Raw genomic sequence first — 19,103 nt, forward strand, 5'->3', positions numbered from 1 at the left:
AAATAATATTTCATCTTTTGTGCAGCATATTTATCCATAGGGCAGACAAGTTCTTGCAAAACAGCTTGTGGAAGAACTGTAAAACTCTTCCAATTAAGAGAAGCCTAGAGCCTGCTGAAAAGGCCTTGGGACAGTTTGGTATAAGTGAGCTGTTGCTCCAACATCTGCTTAAAGGGAATGTTGGGCTCTTGGGTTTTCTTTTAGGTTTTCAACCTAACTCTTCACTGAACTGATTCAACAATAGAAGTATAACCTGAAAAACAAAACAAAACAGTACTAGCTTTGTCTGGGTTAGTAGGCTGAAATGTCCCAGGAAAGGAACTGACCACTGAAGCCAGCACAAGACAGGGTTGGGAGCATATGGCTAAGACAGGAAGAGAAGAGGCAGAGTACTTGCCACTGCAGTTTTATACAATGTATTTGAGGATGCTTTTTCTTGATGGATAGGAGGAGGGGAAAAAAAAAACTTGCCTGTTTTTTTTTATTTTTTCATACTTGACTGTTCATCTTCTATTGTACTTGGCCCTGTATGTAAGATCTGTTTTGAAACACTTTGCCTTTAGATTTTTTTTTTTCCCTCCTCTTCTCAGGATTGAATATGATGCCTATCGAACAGACCTAGAAGAGCTGAATCTTGGCCCTCGTGATGCAAACACTTTGCCAAAGATTGAGCAATCACAGCAACTGTTTCAAGTGCATAAAGAGAAGTATGACAAAATGCGTAATGATGTATCTATCAAATTGAAGTTTTTGGAAGAAAATAAGGTAAGTTGCAACTTCTGATACTATGTTTAGGAGTTTTGTCCTGTAAGTTTCTGCATTGCTCTAAGTACTTGGTTCCTTAGGTTTTAAAATACATCTTAAATTAAATGTAGAGCGAGCAAAAAAAGCTGACTTTTCTGTGTTCTTGTTGTATGACTGGAAGACAGACTTTCAGAGCAGGCAACTGTAAAAGTCCCTAATCAAGCTGCTATGAGTACAAATGGCAAACAATTAGGGCAGTAAGTTTTTTCCTTGTATTGGAGGCTTCAAGTTTGGAAAAGCATTACTTTTCCAGTTTATCACACCTAATATGACAGGAGTCATATAACTACTGATTTAAGATTCAAAGTACTACCTTCATTTGACAACACTGCCCTGGAGAATATGCAAAAAGAAAGGCAGAGAACTGTGAAGAGACTTCTTCAAAATGAAGCTTTCTTTAATACCTGGAACTAAGAAACATAACTTTCTATAATTAGTACCCATAGAATTTCTTAATTATAAACAGACCTCTTGAACTTTTGGTTTGAAGGTTTTTTTTCTGCATACGTGTTTATTCCAACCATACTATTTCATCTCTACCCTCTTAATGATGGAATTTTTACCCCTCTTGTTGTCTTTTCCAGGCAAAATTAGAATTGCCATACAAAGCAAACTTTTAAACTGCTTTGTTTGATAAACAGGTCCTTCTAAATTGTTTTGAATTAGATGTCTTTCGAATCTGATTTTTGTTCATACTCAGAGTAAATTAATTATTAGAATAATCTAAGACTATTTTCCCTCTGTCTCCTGAGGGAGGAAAATATTATAAAAATGTACATAGGTGATAGTAGTTTTTCAATTTGTCTGTGTCTAGTAGTCAATTAATACTTTCAGTATGGGTAAATCAATATTTTTTAAAGATCTGAAGGTAACAACTGCCTGTCAGACATACAGGAGCCATCCGAAATGGTAACATAGCAAATCCTGCTCCGTTTATGAAAGGAGGAAACTTTCAAGGGAAAATCATGGGGACAAGCTTAGTCAATTACAGGTGGTTATTATTCTGAATTAGTGAATATATTGTCACACATGCAGTTGTATCAGCTATTTAGAATAAAAATGGAAGAAACATGAACTGTCAACAAGATGAGAAAAAGAAAAAAAGTTCAGGAAACCAACAACCATTTTTATTTCCAAACCAATATATGCTAAAACTGTAGCTCCAGAGTGCTGTTACTTCATGTTTACATTAGGACCAAGAATCTGGAATTGCATAGCCATTAAGAGTTGACAGACTAGATCATCTGGTGGTTAAAAACTGGTATTGCCCTGACTTTCATTTGTCATTCTTGCTGAACTTGTAGCCTGTTAGCTTTTAAGTGGAAAAAATCCATGTTGAAATTAATTTTCTTGAACAAGCTGAAGTCTAATTAAATGGTGATGCTTAAATTAGAAGAAGTTCATAAGAACAAAGTTTTAAAACTATGCTAGGTTGAAAATGGATATACTGAAGGTGTCTTTTTTTTTTTCCCTTTCATTTTCTAGTAAGTTGTTTGCTACTAACATAATGTACTTCTGTTGAAATTGTTTGATCATTATAACCCATATCAGTACAGGAATTCTGATTCTTAAGTTCATATTGGTTGAAAATAGCCCTTATCCTGCTTCTGCTTGTTTTGCATTAACTATAAAGCTTCAGAGTGAAAGCTCTTTATTTCCATCTTGTACAAAAACGTTTCCGTATTCTTTTAAACTAAATTAGGTAATTTAGGGAGCACTAATGAAGTTGTCCTCTTAGTGACAGTCTTGAATTAAGTCAAGCATCCTGTTAGCAGTCACTGCCTACAAATTTTGTTTCTGAAAGATATTGTTTTTTCCTTCCTGCCTTTTATTTTAGATTAATACAGTGGGGACTTTCACATGCTTAAGCCTTTTTATCACTGGTTGACATTTCTCAGTTTTGACACTAGAGATGTCAAAATATTTACAAAAGGGTGTATTTAATTTTGTTCCCAAATAAGCCATAGAAAGGACTTCCTTTACAGTAAAATACTGGCTTAAGTATAGTTACCTACTGAGAGCTTTACTCAAATAAGCTTTACTTTGGTGTTTTCTATTTATCATACAGGATTCTTCATAGTAAACAATATGCAGTCTTAATCCTAATCCTAAATTTTCATTTCAGGAGCACTTTCTTTTTCCCCAGTTTGCGTCTGTCTTATAGTTTTTGTTCTACCCTTGCCCAGAAGTTTCCTGGGATGTAGCGGTTATCTGAGAGACATTCTTACCAATCTGACATCTTTATTCCTTTTTCTGGTGTCAGCCATTTCTTTATTGATGTCAGTGGAGAGGAGCTCCTGTTATATCTCATACTTCTCCTGCAGCTAGTATCAAGAAATCGGAATACGCAGTTGATTTGCCAGACAACGGGAAGGGCAGTTTTGATATTGTTTAAGCTATTGCAGTAGTCCTGGGGAGGGAATTCTACTGGTTATATTGAAACTATAGCCTTAGTAGCAGGAATTTGCCATTTGTATGCCTATCCCCAGGACCACGTTGGTGCTCATTTCATCAAATGGGCGATCACCAGATGCGCAAAATACTGGCCTTACTCGGTCTCTCACAAAGGGCCTTTTTGTAGCCTCTTCGAGAAAGCCTGTGTTGTTGCAGGCTTATTGCTTACAAAGCAAATGAGGGTTAGTATTTGAGCAGGTATATCGAGGCCTTTGCTGGGCTCACATGATATACTAGGACAAGCAAATCTCTAATCATCAATGTTTTTAATATATAGTGTCATGGTGCTAAATCCAGATGTGAATTAATATTCTGAGTCTAATTAGAGAAGAAAATGGTATGATAGCCAAATAATTTTTTTATTGTAAGTTGTTAAATGCAGGCTCTCCAGGGTGGTGTGGAGTCCTTGTCTTCTGAATATCTCCAGAGAAATCTTGATGCAGTCCTGAGCAGTGTGCTCTAGGTGACCCTGCTTTGGCAGGGGAGTTGGACTAGATGATCTCTAGAGGTCCCTTCCAACTCTGACAGTTCTGTGTTTCTGTAAACAGGTTGCCCAGAAAAGCTGTGGATGCCTCTGGAAGTGTTCAAGACCAGGCTGGATAGGGGTTGGAGCAAACAGGAGTAGTACGAGGTGTCCCTGTCTGTGCAGGGGGTTTGGAACTAGATGATCTTTAAGGTCCCTTCCAAACCATTATGTGATTGTGAAACTTTGAGCTTCAAGTCTTGTATTTAGTGACACAGGATGTAGTACAGTTTAGTCTCAGGCTTAGTGGTTATCATGTCTGTGTTGAAAACAGAATTGTGTAATGAAACCTTACCACAGCAGAGCAATTAAGCAATTTAGGTTTAATTTCAGATTAGATAGATCAGTTCATTATTACCTCCCAAAATGTGTTTTTACAGTCTGACTCAAGTTAAACATTTTAAAACTGTATATTTTTGCCTGACAAGCTAATGTCAAAACAAATGTTAGATGTTCTTTTGTAAATGTATTGCACTAGATCCACTCAGTTATGTTCCCACTCAGAAGTTTTGTCCTGTTTTTGGTTAATCATGACATGTGAGGAGAGGAGGGAAAACTGGGAGGGGATTCAGGTTGTCACTGCAAGGGAACTATAGAGCTGGCTGGTGGGCTTTGGTCTGTGTTCCTGCAAATGTCACCAAATAGCCATAATCTAGCTGGCCCTACATTTAGGGCGAAAAAGGCATCATGTGGTTGTGGTCTCTCTATTCCTCTTTTCCTGGGTTCATGCATTAATATTTCAATTAAAAGCCCCCAAAGGTTCAGAGACTTAAATTTCAGTAAATCTGAGATTGCAATTTTCTGTCTGTAAAACAAAGATACACAAGATTTGTATTCACTTTCATTATAGCATTTGATCTTGAAGTTAGAACTGGTTTGTGTGTGTGTTGCTGCAAAGTTACATTGGTGCTATCCTCAGCTCCTGGAGTTCTCTCTGTAGAAGTTTGTGGCATTAGGTAATGAGTACAATAGCTGCAATCAAAATCTGTGGCTTACAAATAGTTTGGTTTTTATAAGGATGGTGGCCTATTCTTAGCATAAATAACTCTGCCACTGAAAAGTTTTTGAAAAGGCATTGTCTTTCTGAGAAAGGAAAAACTTATTTCTGTATGCACTTGAGAAATATCAAATCTTTCTGTCTAAAATTGAAATTTAATGCACTTTTGAGAGTTGTACTTCAGGGGGTTGATGTTCAAGTGCTTGCTTCTACAAATGAAAGCAATGTGCAATCTCATGGAAACGCAGATGACATAACTGCTTAGACCAAGTAACTTCAAATAAAGATATCTAGGGGAAAGAATTAGGATAGTTGTGAGGAAGTACAAACTGACAAAGATTAAACTGTGGATAGTCTTTCGGTTGTTGAGATGGCTGAAACAGTCTGAATGAAGAGGACATGAAGAAATCTGTACTCACTGTGCCATGCAAAATACAGTGTTCAGAGGATGGAGGGGGGAAGAGGACAATATTTAAAAAGAAATGCTAAGCACATCCAGAAGAAATATGAAAACTCAAATTCAACCCCCAGTCTTCTGTGTATTAAATTTAAGCCTTCTGTTTAGGACATTCCCACTTTTTATGCCCATCCATGAAGTTCAGTTTTATTTTGCGACTTAGGTTTGCCAAGTCTATTATGGAGTGCTTACTCCACTTGTAATTAGGAACAAATAGGTATATGTAGTTAATTCACAAGGAACAATGATTTTAAATGATATTCAGCTGTAAAACTGGGTTTTTGACAGGCATAATAGTCATACACTGGAACCTGTATTTTAGGAGCATACCACTAACTTTTGTTTACTGAAAGGCAAATCTTCAGATGTTCATTCACTGGAATAGGTGCTGTGGCTTAGTGCTAAGAGTTGGCCTTTAGTGCTGAGGTCTGACGTTCTGTTCGAGGCTTTGCTGAAAAAAAGAAAAAAGTGGTCCCTTCATCTTCTATCCCCCTTCCACCACATTGCCTTTACTGTTGTGTTTACAAAAGCATTTTTGCAGCTGTGCAGAAAATCAGATTGGGGAACTGATCCAGGTTAAAGCAGATATGTTGTTGTCTGGTTAGTTTTAATCTAGATCTGTTCCTTGATGCAACTGACTACATAACTGCATTAATACTTTGCCAACAGAGGGCTAAGGTGAGAAATAGCATGGAAATAGGTATCCATGTCTGGATAGTGGAGTGGGTAATGTTAAGAAGCTTTCATGGGAAAACTGGTTAGGTTTGAACTTGGCTTTGAGTGAGTACTTGTCGTCCAGTTCTTAGTTGTTTAGCTGGTCTTTTTGCAGTGGACATCAGGTGATATGAGATGCTACAGGTTTTTTTCTTTTCTCAAGTGGCTGCTGCTTCATAGTAGAGCTTCTTTGTACAGTGTCAGTTTAAGTGGTCTTTTTCTATAAATTTAATCTTGTAAGTTACATGAATGAAGCTATGGATAAGATCCCACTATCCCTTTTCGGATTCACTTAACAACTAGCTTCTGAAGGGAGAGCAGAAGTTGTAACACCTTGCACCTCTGCGACCAGTTTTATAATTATCACAAAATTTACATGATAATGATCTGGCTTGGGAGCAGAACCTCATACAGTGAGGCAGCTCAGATGGTTCAAAAAACCTCACCAAAACAAAACGTATTTTTTCAGTCCAAATCATTATCTCTACATGGCCAGTTCCCACCTCAGTGTGTGTGTGCACATGCATGCTTGAGCCTAGACTGGACTGAATTGGTACAATTATCACAAGACTTTAGAGCAGTTCACAGCAGCTTTGTGTTAAAAGCCACCCTAACAAAGTACTAAATTTGGTCTCAGATTGATGAACTTGAGCTGGGAGAGTGAGTTAATTACCCCTGTTTTATTTGAGTTCCTATGAACAGTATGTATAAAACTCTTGTAGCACTTTAATAATATGCTTCTGTGTAGAATTCCTAACTTGCATTGTGTGAAGTCTTGCATGTCAATGATGAAGAATTTGCTCAAGAAAGACTGTACCTGCTACATTTTTTGCTCTCTAAATTTTTAAAAGCAAGCACTTTATGTTGTGACATTTTCCACTCATATCACATAATATTTTTGGGATGAAAACTGTTATGTATTTAAAAAGTGTATATGCATATATTCCTACACAAACTGAAAAAGAGTCCATCTTTTATGACTTGGAAAAGCTGAACTCTGTTTGCTGAACAAGTATGGTTATCTAATTTTAGATTATTCTAAATTCTACATCTCCTAAATGTTAAAATGTATGTATGTGATGAATTTTGTGAAATTTACTGTAAATGAACAAAAATTCTTAGCATATTATGTGTACAGTGAACTCCTTCCTAACCATACATGCCACTTATGTTTTTTCTTAGTGAGCCTTTTGGTGGAATAACCTACCATTTTACACTGTTAGTGAGGCAAAAAACCTATTCTTTTACATGTGTTTAGCTAAATTAGCTGTAATTATTTAGGGGACAAAACATGAATACCAGTTTAGAAATTGCCAGAGCAACTTAGACCAAAATTGGAGTCACCAAAGAGAGCTTATCACTTAAGTAGGATTCTAAGGTCTGTACAATTGTCATTTTATGGGGAAAAACTTAGTTTGTGAAATGAGACTATTCAGTAAAAAAATACATTATTGTTGTATAATCATTAAAGAAATTTCAACTTTTACTGCTAAAATTAAATACACATGCATTCATGCAAGTGCACATATGCTAAGCCCTTCTCGAAGTATTTTATTTTAAAAGTATATCATGTTTCTGTGTAATATTGTAAATGTTACACTCTTCTAGTCTAAAATATCTAATATATATTTGGTTTCTTAAATTTCAGATCTTTCCTTTAATGAAGGCAATAAAGCATTTCTGCATTGAGTTGCATGCATTTCAGAAAAGCGTGATAGCCAGGAAACCTTATCACTCTCTTCAACTACCAGAAAGGAGGTTGCAGTGAAATGGTTGTTGGTCTCTTCTCCCAAGAAAGAAGCAATAGAACCAAGAGGAAATGGGCTCAAGTTGTGCCAGGGCAGGTTTAGATTGGATATTAGGATAAATTTCTTCACCAAAAGGGTTGTCAAGCACTGGAACAGGCTGCCCCAGGAAATGGTGGAGTCGCCATCCCTGGGGGTGTTTAGAAGCCATGTAGATGTGGTGCTTAGGGACATGGTAACAGTAAGGTTATGATGGACTGAGTACACTCAAGAACAAAAAGGACAGGCTTTGGCTGCAGAAGAAACTGGACAGATGCCTTTTCAGCATACTGCTGTTCATCATTCACAACTTCAGGCTTACCTGTGGGCTAGGATGAAAATGTAGCATTTAACTTTGACTTCATCAGTGTTACAGTTTATCATCATAAACTAGACTGGAAGAGAAAAACAATGATGCCCTCCAGCTGCTCTCGTGCTCTTCTTTTGGCTCCTCTGAAATAGTTTTGATTACTGCTAAGGCCTGTTACATTTCATGACTACTTTGCACACATGTTCTAGTCAAAATATTGGCCAAGTGCTGTAAATAAGCCTGTCTGACAGGAGATGGGCAAAAAATATTGCTGGAAAAAAGAACATCAGTTTCATTTGATATAGATGTACATGAGCTGCAAAACAGGGACACTCTGCAAGGGGGCAAATAAATGGACTGTGTACTTAAATATTGCATTTGTCATGTAGTGTCTCAGAAGTCCATTTGGCCTGCAGATGGGTATATTAAACAGAGGTTGGGCATCTCATTTCAAGGAGTCAAATACTTATAATCCATTTTTTGATATGTGTAAAATGTTAGGATGTTTAGTGAATTGCTTTAGTCCATGCATACTGAGTTGGTATTGACTGTTAAGCATACTTTATGAAAACTTGATACCATTTTAACATTGAAGAATTTTGTATTTGCATTTTGTCTTTTTATTTTAAAACTTTTATTAAATAAACCTGCAAAGTCTGAGCATCTCAAATATACCTTTTTTCTATAACTGACCTGTGATGTTGTTAACATCTGCTGCCTCCTCTTAACCTATCTCTATCCTTGCCTACAGGTTAAGGTGTTGCACAATCAGCTTGTTCTGTTCCACAATGCCATTGCGGCATACTTTGCTGGGAATCAAAAGCAGCTTGAACAGACACTTAAACAGTTCCACATCAAATTGAAAATTCCTGGAGCAGATACCCCATCCTGGCTTGAAGAACAGTAATCGGATCAAAGAGGAGGACCCAATGTTAACTTAAAATCTTTAACTCTGATAATAACGAAGAGTTGGGGTTGAAGGACTGTTGTAGTGATTCTTGCACAGACAGCTTTACTTATTTTCCCCCTTTTATAATACTGTAAGACTTAATTTGGTGGGAATGTGGGTGATTAAGTTAACCAAACATAATTTCCATGATTTTAAATATATGGCACTCCTTTTGTATGCAGAGGTTGGTGGTTATTTCTGTAACTAGGATGGGGGGCAGGGGGAGGGAGGGTAAAGAAAACTATTATAGATTTGCACTGACAAATTATGTTTGTGATTTCTGGTCATTTTGGTGGCTAGTCAAAATATTTCCAAATGGAGGTTTACATTATTTGTACCAACATCTGGTATTTTATAGATTAATATAGAAAACATCTTTAGTAATTTTCAAATTACCTTTAAAAATGAGAGAGTTAAAAGAATATTTTGCAGATGAATATTAAAAGGCCTTTATGTGATATCTGCATATAAGGCAACAGTAGGAGACGGCTCATTGACTAGTTTGTCATTGCAGCAAATTGCAGCAAATGCCATTTTAAAAGATGTACCTTTCTATTATAGGTTTAAAAAAAAAAGAAAAACACTAAAGCAAGAATCACTGTCAGTCTGAGGCTTCAAAGCACACTTTTTTGCTTTGCACCAAGTGGTTTGCTGAGTGAGGCCAACCATGCAATGTACTAATTTCATTTAAAATTTTATTTTTTCTGAAACAAATACCATACTAGCCTTAAATCACAGGTATGTGCCTTTTTATAAGATGATATTTTCAACCAGTGTACATAATCCAAAAAACTTTCACAGAATTGTTTGTTCATTCCCAGCAAGGGAAAGGAGACTGTGTAAATGCTGTTCATCTGTACACTTAGAGCAAGTTAAACCTTCAGTTAATCTTTGTGGACAGGTATGATTTTGAGAGAGGAAATCAGGCCAGTATGTTTTTTCTATTTAATTGAAAAGCATACTTCAGTAATGGGAATAATGTGGAGGATACTCTTTTTTAATTTCTCCATCAGTCATGTAGTCCTTAAGTGTAAAATTCTATGTCAATTTTATCAGACATTTTAAATTCAATATATTTGAGTCCTCATTTGCACATGTTATGTTGCTTTGTGTTCTGTTAAGTAAAATGAAGTACTTCAAATATGTTATTTACAGCAGTGTGGATTGTATGATTTATGTACTGTATGTTCCAATGCCTTTCAGCTGACGTTCTTAAAATTTTCAGTGCTTAACACAATTGTAATGTAACTGTAAATCAAACTTTTTAATCATTCCTCATTAAATTCTTGGCCTGACAGAGCCTTCTTTATGTTTTTGTTCTGTCAGAATCTCTTGTAATAGTTCATTTACGTTCCCCAGAATGTATATCCTATGTGAATTTTGTATTCATATTAAAGGTGTTTGCAGTCAAACTTCCTTGATTTGTGATGGTTAAAAGTAGAACCCAGCTTCTGCAGCAAAATCTTAGTCCTGTTTTTCTGAGTTGCCACCCCTGCCCAAGAATTTCTGGTAAAGTGGTACTAGATGCTGTTTGTATTTCAGAATCATTAATACTGTAATGTATTACTTGAATGTAAACTTAGAGTGAAACAAATCTTTCAGTATATGTAATTCTTGACTTCAGCTTTTAAAGCCAGTTTCATTACATTTACAACTCTTATGAAGCCATTGACTTTCACTGTCCCTGAATCTTGGCATGCATATGGTATGACAGTGCAAGGAAAGAAGTTAGCTGTGTGACTGTAAGCTAGGAAATGCAGGTAGCAGCATTATAGCAGGGATGAAGAGTGCAGGCCTACAGACCATGACTGAAATATCAGCTTTCAGGACACGACAGGAAAAAGATGGGTATGGAACATGTGATGTTGGTTTATATCTCAGATCAGTGCTGCTCCCACTGAGGATGGTCCTTGCCCAGAAGGAGCTGATCTGTGAGAAACGGTAAGGATGAACTTGAATCTCAAATTGCCTTGTGCAGGAATGATCCATGTGGCATTGTGTAACCCTTCTACCTTTTGCAATGGCTTACAATTGCTCATGTCTCTTCACCTGGAAGAAACGCTTGGACTGAAGAAGTTACTAAAACCTGTCTGTGTATTGGTTCATGTCGGGGAAGGAAGAATTACTTCTGTTTTGCTCTCAGAAGCAACTGTTTTAGTTCATAGCCTTCGTGAAGATGGTTCTGTGTTCAGCTGATAGACAGGATATTAAACTGATTGCCTTTTGTAGTACTTTCTTTCTTTGCCCCCATTCAAATATGTGTTTATGAAATAATTCGAGCTCTCATGATATTTGAAGTTAGCTCTTTAGATCTAACAAAATTAAGAAACTTTTTTACTTATGGAGACCATACAAGGAATTGCTTCTAATGGGGAGTAATTACTGTTGTCAGGCTTTCTAATACTGACAAAAAAGCTGTATAAATCTCTTCAAGGTTGCATTCATCTAGGGAGACAGTTGTCACGATGGATTTGTTGCTTGTTTGCAGAAGGGGCTAGTAGAGTCATCCGTGAAAGATTTCACCTCTGTTACAAGCTATCACATTAGTGCTTTTAGTGTTGTGTGAGGTTTCTCAGAAAGAAGAATTTACAGCAGTTAATGGTGTCTCTGATAGGCTGATGCAGCTGTTCTATCAGAGACCTAGGGAGCTGTTTCGTTTCCCAGTGACCATACTGTAATTTATCTGCACTCCTGTCTCATTTGAAACTTGTAGCTCCTGTTATTTTATTTGTATGAATACTACAGAAAGCTCTTCTGCTCTAAAAATGCTCTTTGGCATACTTTAAGATTTGTCAAGCCCTTACAAAGAACCTTTCTAGTTACAGAATATATCTATAGTTATATTTGAAAAGAGGTCTATGCAAGTAGAGTACAGTAACACACCAGTATCATTAAAGTAATAGCTTGATTTCAATCTTCTCTCAACTGGTTTTCCCAGCAACTTTATCTTTGTTCTGTCACTGCTTCAAAAAAATGATCAAAGTAGTATAAAAGCAAAGCTAAATGTTTCCCTCAACCCTGTTTTGAACTGAACGGGGGGGCTTGTCCAGTTCATATTTTCTGCTTATCTGCTCTTGTTCCTTATTGTGGTGTTACAAGAATAATAAGGTATTATAATTATTTTAGCATTCCTCATCAGCAATTATCTTTAGGGTTTGTTTGAGTCTGGTTATCTTTTCCATTCTGCATGCTTGATGTGGAGGTTAAACTAGTCACAGATTTTTAAATTAGTCATTCATATTTTCACATTTTGTGATTGTCCTCACCCCAAACTTACCCAACTGCTGGCATCTGTGTTAAATTGAAAGTTTTGGGGTTTGTTTTTGTTTGTTTTGTTTTGTTTGTTTTGTTTTGGGTTTTTTGTTTGTTGGGTTTTTTTTATGAGAAGTTCTGCAGAGGAGTTGACTGTTCCTTGGTTTATATTTCACCTCATTACTTGTCATTAGTAGCTCTCTGACATCTTTGTGTTCTTTCCCATTTGTCTTTCACAAGACACATTTCTGTGTCTTGACACTGGTCTCATTCACCTCACTGCACCTATTTTTCACCAAGATCTTTCCCCTCAATATCTTGTCAGTCTAAGTGGCTGGGTTGATGGGGTGCATCACCATGGGAATAGTTTGAATTGAATTAAGGAGAAGTACCTTATCATGTAGAGTGAGAGTAGCAAGTAGGATGGCTTGTGTCTCCCTTGGAGAAGGATGGTATCAATTGATAGAGCAGCAGTGGAAAGGAAAATTGTTATGTTGCTGTTTCATCAGTGTCAGAATGGTTTGGGTTGGAAGGGACCTTAAAGATCATGTAGTTCCAAACTCCCCTTCCAGGAAGTGGGCAGCCTGTCTCACCACCCTTGAAGAATTTCGTTCTATACTGAATGCAGAGAAGCAGCATACAAACCTTGCAGAGCAACGGCCTTGGACATATAAGCTCAGTCCATGATTTGCAAATCTTTTGTTTGCTGCAACTTAGTGTGCTGTCCTTTTTACACTTCAGCTGCCTTTTTTTTTGGGGGGGGGAAGTGATAGGACCAGCAACAATTCTGTGCTATCTACTGTTGGTAGTATATTTCTGTTAAGTACTTAAGCTCAGCAGAATGTATGTTTGACTTTTTAAAATTGCTGTGAGTGAGAAAAACTTTCTGAGCAAATACACTGTCTCATCTCTATGATAATCCATTTTAAAGATAATAGGTCTTGAAGGAATGGAAATATTTGATACACCAGGAGAAGCAGAAAAGATCAAGTATCTTTCCAGAGTTCCCTTGCATCACCAGGTGGTAGAACTTAGGTGGGTATCAGTGTGGCTGTATGATAACATTTTTTAATTAAATGCAGAGATCAGATATAGAACAGAGTAAACCTGACACATTTTTTTAGTTTGGGTTTGCCCTGTTATTACTGTCTATGCGAGCATAAATCCATTGGTTCAGTCAGGAACAGTTCAGCTATCAGCAATGTGTTCCTAGTAAATGGTATGTCTTGCTGTGCTAATTAAAAAAGTAATTATACACCTTGGTACCTTTTTAAAGAATACTGAAGGCTGTAAATTCAAGCACTTAGAGTTGATGCTAAAAACTAGTGTTACCTGTTCAGTCTTGATTTGCCTTTCTTACATACGTGTATGCAATCATGCTAGTTTTATGTGATAGTGGTAATTAATTGCAGAGTTTTGTTTCAAGCGGTTAACTACTACAGTGCTCAGTTTTGAAACCAAGTTGAACTTTGTTTTAATGCATCTGAAGTGTCACAATTAACTTTCTCTCCTGTTTTTGTCCAAACACTGTAGAACTTAGGGCTTGTAATGCAGATGACAACACCTCTTGTTCAGGTGGGTGGTATAAGTTGCTTTGTTCCCATTAGATTTATTCAGTCATTAAATTCATGTTCAGCCTAAAGCATTAAAAACTCTTTGTACTCTAAAGAAAAGCAGAATTTACAAAAGACATTTTTTTCTCTCATAAGAAAAAAAAAGTAATGCCTTAACAGAAGCAGTAATCTTGAAAACTGTCTTGAGCATTTAATTAACTAGAAATCTTCAAATGTTAACAATAGGATTTGTTTTTTTACTATACCAATCCATCTAAATGCTATCTGTTCTAGGGAGGTGCATTTGTTGCTTATTATAGGTGGGGCTGCTCAATCTACCTATTATTAAAGTTGCTTAATACTTCCTACTGTAAAGATCAGTTTTCAGTTGTATGGTAACTTGGATGAATTTTAGCCATGTGGGCAAAATCTTGCCTGCTGAGTGTTCCCATGTTTGGTTTGGGTTTTTTTTGGGGGGAAGGGCAATCAGCTAAAAACTTGAAATTGTCAACATTGTGTTTTGGAAAGGTTCTGGGGAGGGGAAAAAAGCCCTGAGGATGAGGAAGAGTTAGGAGTTTAACTTCACATCCGGGCTGGGTCCCAGGTTCTCCGCTGCCCTGTTTGGTTTTGGGTCTTTATTTTTTTAATACAATACCATTATGCAAGTCTCTTGTTTGGCTTGCTCTTTCTGTCTTTTCAAGTGAACGTTTGTGCTCATGACTGGCAGCAGTGAAAACAAGTCTCTTTGGTTCCAACACAAGCAGCTACAGTCCAAGCAGCAATGCGCTTCCTCGTTGACGAGCTCGGGGGTGACCTGACACTCTCGAGGAATGTCCCTGCTGGCTCAAAGCTGAGCGTGTCCTCCCCAGCTGCTGCTAACCCTGCCAACCCAAGATGTGTGGCTTGATGTGAGTTGCCATTTACTGCAGCTGGACTGCTCTCACTCCGTGAATCTTGAGCTAAGATGACCAGGTTCTGATATCACATTCCTTAATTTTTCCTGTTGTTCTAGTATTTTGTGTTTTAATTGACTGACTCAAACAGGCTGCCTTGCCAGACCAGGAGGTCAGATTTCTGTCTGCAGAACTGTAACTTGGGATGGTGTCACCTCAGCAACTGTGGGCCCGAGCTCTGGGGCTGGGGGAGGCTGCTTGTGCTCCCGCTTTTTGTCTGGTTCCTGCTTCCCAACCCCTGGGCAGAGACGGCAGCACAGGGCGGGCACTCCATACCAAGATGAGACACGCTTTTGTCCTGCTGCTCCTGCCTTCCCACCCCTGGCCGTGCCAAGGTTTTCTCTCACATGTACTCAGCTCAGAAGCTCTGTTGGCTGATTGTGCAAGGCTGGAGGTGGGTGTTGTTTTTTTTTTTTTCTTCCTTCTTTCTCAGGCAAGGAAGTGCTTCTGATTCTTCCTTGGAAGACTGTGAGAAGCCGTGTTGGTGCGTGTGGGCTGTATTTGTTTTCTTGCTGCCACGACTGTTTTCTTCAGTGAAGTTCTTCACCTTTACTCTTTTTGGGGAAATGGTTTTATTTTTTAAATGTGATTCAATCTCTTGGCAAAATATTTTAGAACAATATATTTGTTTGCTGTATTGTCTGTGGATGGTACTTTTGACTTTCAGCTGTCCACAAGTCACAGGAGCTGCTTAGCAGGACATCACCCAGGGCTGTGCTTGCATCCTGAGATTGTTGGAAGCTTTTCCCATGCTGTCGGGTTTTGGAGAGACCATCCTTCATCCCTTGCTTGATGCAAGGGGCTCTGGAGGTGTGCTGCCCTGCCCGACTGCGGGTGGTGCGGGAAGGGAGGGAGAAGGGGATGCTTGCCCGGGAGCGAGGGCAGAGGACAAAAGCTTCAGCTGGGGCACGCATCCACTCCCTCTGCCCGGGAGCGCGGCTCGTAGTGATATTTCTAGAGGAAGAGGTGCTGTGAGTCCAGTGGCAGCATGCGGTAAATGACATACTTGCACACCGGCAGCCTGCGCGCACCACGCCCCGCCGCGGAGGCCGATGCCCCCTCCTCCCGCAGCGGCGCCCGGGCAGCGCGGGCGGGCCGGGGGCGGAGGACGCGGCGCTCCCGGGGCCGCCACCGCCACCTGCCGCGGCCCCGCCCGCGCCTGCGCGCTGCTCCGCCCCCCGCTCCGCGGCCGCGGCGCGATGGGAGCCGGCGGCACCGGGCCCGGCTGCGCGCGGCGCCGCGTGCTCCCGCGGGCGCGGAGGTGAGCGGCGGGAGGGGCGCGGAGCGGGGCGGGGAGGAGCTCCGCGCTGCGCGGGTGCAGCAGCCGCGCCGGTCTTTCTCCGCCTCCCGGGGGCGGCGGAAGGGGGAGCGCTCCGGTGCAGCGACCTCCCCTCCGCGCGGGGCCCGGGGTCCGGCCAGCCCCTGCCGGCGGGCGGGAGCTGCCGCCGCTTCTCTCGCAGGGCGGGCGTGGGGCGGGGGCTGCGGCGGAGGGAGGCCCCGGCTGTGTCCTGCGGGGCCGCGCTGCCGGGGAGGGTCCGGCCGGTCCCGCCGGGCGCTGCGGGCGCCCCCCGGGGGCGGGGCCGGCGGGGCGGGGCGGGGCGCGAGGGAGCGGCGGGCGCGAGGCGCCGGCGGGTGTGCGGGAGCGGCGCGAGCCGGAGGTGAGCGGGGTCGCGGTCGCGCCCGGGTCCGGCCGAGTCGCCGGGGCTGCGTCGCCCCGGTGCGGCTTTTCCCCCTCGAAGAGCCCTCGGCGATCTCCCGGAGCCTGCGGCAGCGGTTGCGGGGCGTCGGGAAGCGAGGCGCCCTCCCCGGGGCCGCGGGTGGTCCCGGCAGCAGAGCCCCCGCGGCGGGCGCACAGGCTCCCTGCCCGCACAGGCTCCCTGCCCGCCCTTCGGCCAGACACCGGCTGCGGACGGAAGGTCAGACGGTAAGGCTGGGTGGGCGCTGCTGCCCTGGCGTCCCCTTCCCGGCCGCGGGATGAGCGCGGTGTCTGGGAGTCCCAGGAAAGAGCAGCCGGAGCTGAGCTCCCCGGCACAGCCCCGGAGGTCCCTGCCCTCCCCCTCGCGTGGTGTGAACCTGCCTGGGGGTCCCTTCCCGCCCTGGTCGCGCCGTATGAAGGATTTTGTTGGATGCGTTAAGTGTTGAAGCGCTGAGTTGCTGTGATAGCACGAGCTGCGCCTTCTCTGTAACCACGCACTTTTTGGCAAAACCAGCGACTGGTTGGTTGTATGAGGCAGCGCTGGCAGTTTCTTAATCTGCAGTTAGCGACTGCTGCTCCCTTCACCTTTTCGTGTAGCTGTTGGTGAGACCCAGGCATCCAAATGCTGTGGTTGGGCTTTGGTGTCAGGACCGGCGTTGTTCTCATGAGAATCTGGAGGGCTCCTGGCACAGAACGTGGGCAGCAGAGAACACAAGGTGTGAGTTGAAGGGAGGAGTATCTCGCAGTACGAATTAGGAGATGCCCTTCAGCGCATCGTGCGTTTCACCTGTTAATTTGTGTATGCAAATGTAATGTATGACCATCTCAGCAGCAACTGCCTTTTTTGCAAGAAACAAATTACTTCAGAGTGCTTGTCTTCTTACCTGGGGAAAAAGTTGTCCCCACCCTCTAACTTTGAAATACATTTCCAAGTTAGATTAGGTTGGCTGAAACAATGAACGAGACAAAGAAATAAAATACTTCTTTTATGCCAAATATGGACACAATTAAAACGTGCAGTAAAGATGTTACTTTAGAGCTCTTGCATTTCTTGGGCTGTTTTGGATAACAGACATGCAATAGTCAGGCATAGTAGAGATATCTCAAGAGTCCCTTTCTTTTCCTTCCCTTTAATCCTTTGAAAAGCACGGATAGGCTCTTCAGAAGTTAAAGTTTTGCTTGGATTTTATTACCCATCCCAGCGGTGTGTCTCGGTAATCTGTAGTTCACAGTCTGAACGTCAGTGTCGTTCCCCACCTCCTCTCCCTGTGCTTCCTGCTTGGAGGCACCTGCTGATACCACCGAGCAGCCCAGAGCCTGTTCCAGCTGCCAGCTTCTCTCCTCTCCCACCCACGGGAATGGCGAGGGCACTGGGAATGTCTTCGAGACGCTCCTCTGAAAGGCAGCAGGAGAAGGGAATTTTGACCAGTCTTCTGATATCGGGTAACTGGAGACTGCTGTCTTCTTACAAGCAGGTGACCTCTGTCACCTGCGTCATGCTTATCTGTCAGAAGCCAAAGCTGAATGCCAGCCTTTATGTTGTGCCTTTCCTTTCATGCCTTCCTTGTAAGCACTGATTCTTCCCCTTTCCTGGTTCTGGGTGGTGATTACCTCATCTGAAGCAGTGCAGGGCTTGTTGGCTTGTGAACAGTCTTTCCTGTTCTATCTTTACATCTAGGTTGGGATGTTTTCTTCCCCGTGCGTTCTCCACTCCTTTCACTAGGAGTGTCCCCTGTCTAACTCAGAGCCGTCAGGTCTGAGATCAGTCGGTTTCCACTCGTGTGTTAGCACTGGGACTCTGATGACTCAGTGCCTACAGCTTTGTTTCACTAGGATTTGATCCCATTTTTCTGAAAGCTTCTAGATGTATTGAAAGTTTCAAAATCAGGTTCTTGCTCATTGCTCAGGTCATGGTCAGTCTGTCTCTTTTTTCTGGTTTGTTGTTTGTTTTTAAATCTGTGGGAACCCAAGTTAGAAAATAACAACTGTTGAATACTGCTTTGTGATGGTGAAAGGCTAGCTAATAAATTTTTAATTTTTAAGTAAGTGGTATGGAGGAAAAGATTTTTCCTAGTTGAGTATTTCTTTAAATTAATGCAACACTTAATTGCTTCGAGTGGTTAATCTCTTTCCACCACCTTGCACCTGCTTTTTTATGCCTCTCTGCGTCTGTGATCATGAACTTGGGAGGAGAGGCATGAACATACAGAGCTCTGTAATAGCAGCTGGGTATTAATACTGATTTAAATTTGAAACCCTCTGTCCTGATCCATTTTCTTTGTAGCTCTTCCCCTTTTTACCCTGCCATTAAAATATTTTCCATCATTCCTATGACTTAAACCTCCCACAGATTTTTTTTTTGTAATGCATTTTCTATTCTTGCAAATACCTTGGTAACTTAAGGTATAAGGTTAGAAAATCTGAAGCAGGAAAGAAGAGTTTGTTGCTACCTATGCAAGCTTTTAAGAAGAATAGGTTCCGTGGATCATTTTGTGTTGTTTCCATTAACTTCAGTGCAGCTGTAACTGCCTGAATCCTTGCACATCAAAAGAGAATTTGCCCTAAGGCTTGTTTCTGTGACTTGGGTCTGTTTGCTCGCGTACACTCTAATGATGGATCTCTGGCAAAGACCTGGAAGGTTTTTCATCACTAATATA

At 41.2% G+C, this 19,103-nt stretch overlaps 2 protein-coding genes across 9 annotated transcripts in view; both read left to right on the forward strand.

The window, feature by feature from the left end:
* The window catches only part of ARFIP1 (ADP ribosylation factor interacting protein 1), a 43,548-nt gene extending 33,144 nt beyond the window's left edge, over nt 1-10,404 (forward strand). For 7 of the 8 annotated variants that reach the window (XM_051616966.1, XM_051616970.1, XM_051616967.1 and 4 more), the window contains 2 exons: nt 591-765; nt 8,795-10,404. In XM_051616966.1, coding sequence (XP_051472926.1) covers nt 591-765; nt 8,795-8,950 — 331 coding nt within the window. In that variant the 3' untranslated portion in view covers nt 8,951-10,404. The other variant, XM_051616968.1, reaches the window with a different exon arrangement.
* Nucleotides 10,405-16,390: 5,986 nt separating this feature from the next.
* Nucleotides 16,391-19,103, forward strand: part of FHDC1 (FH2 domain containing 1) — a 36,765-nt gene continuing 34,052 nt past the window's right edge. Inside the window, 1 exon segment of the mRNA XM_051616951.1 lies at nt 16,391-16,408. The gene's annotated coding sequence lies outside the window, so the exon portion shown is untranslated.

The sequence above is a fragment of the Apus apus genome, chromosome 4 (genome assembly GCF_020740795.1).
Source record: "Apus apus isolate bApuApu2 chromosome 4, bApuApu2.pri.cur, whole genome shotgun sequence".
NCBI classification, from domain to species: Eukaryota; Metazoa; Chordata; class Aves; order Apodiformes; family Apodidae; genus Apus; species Apus apus.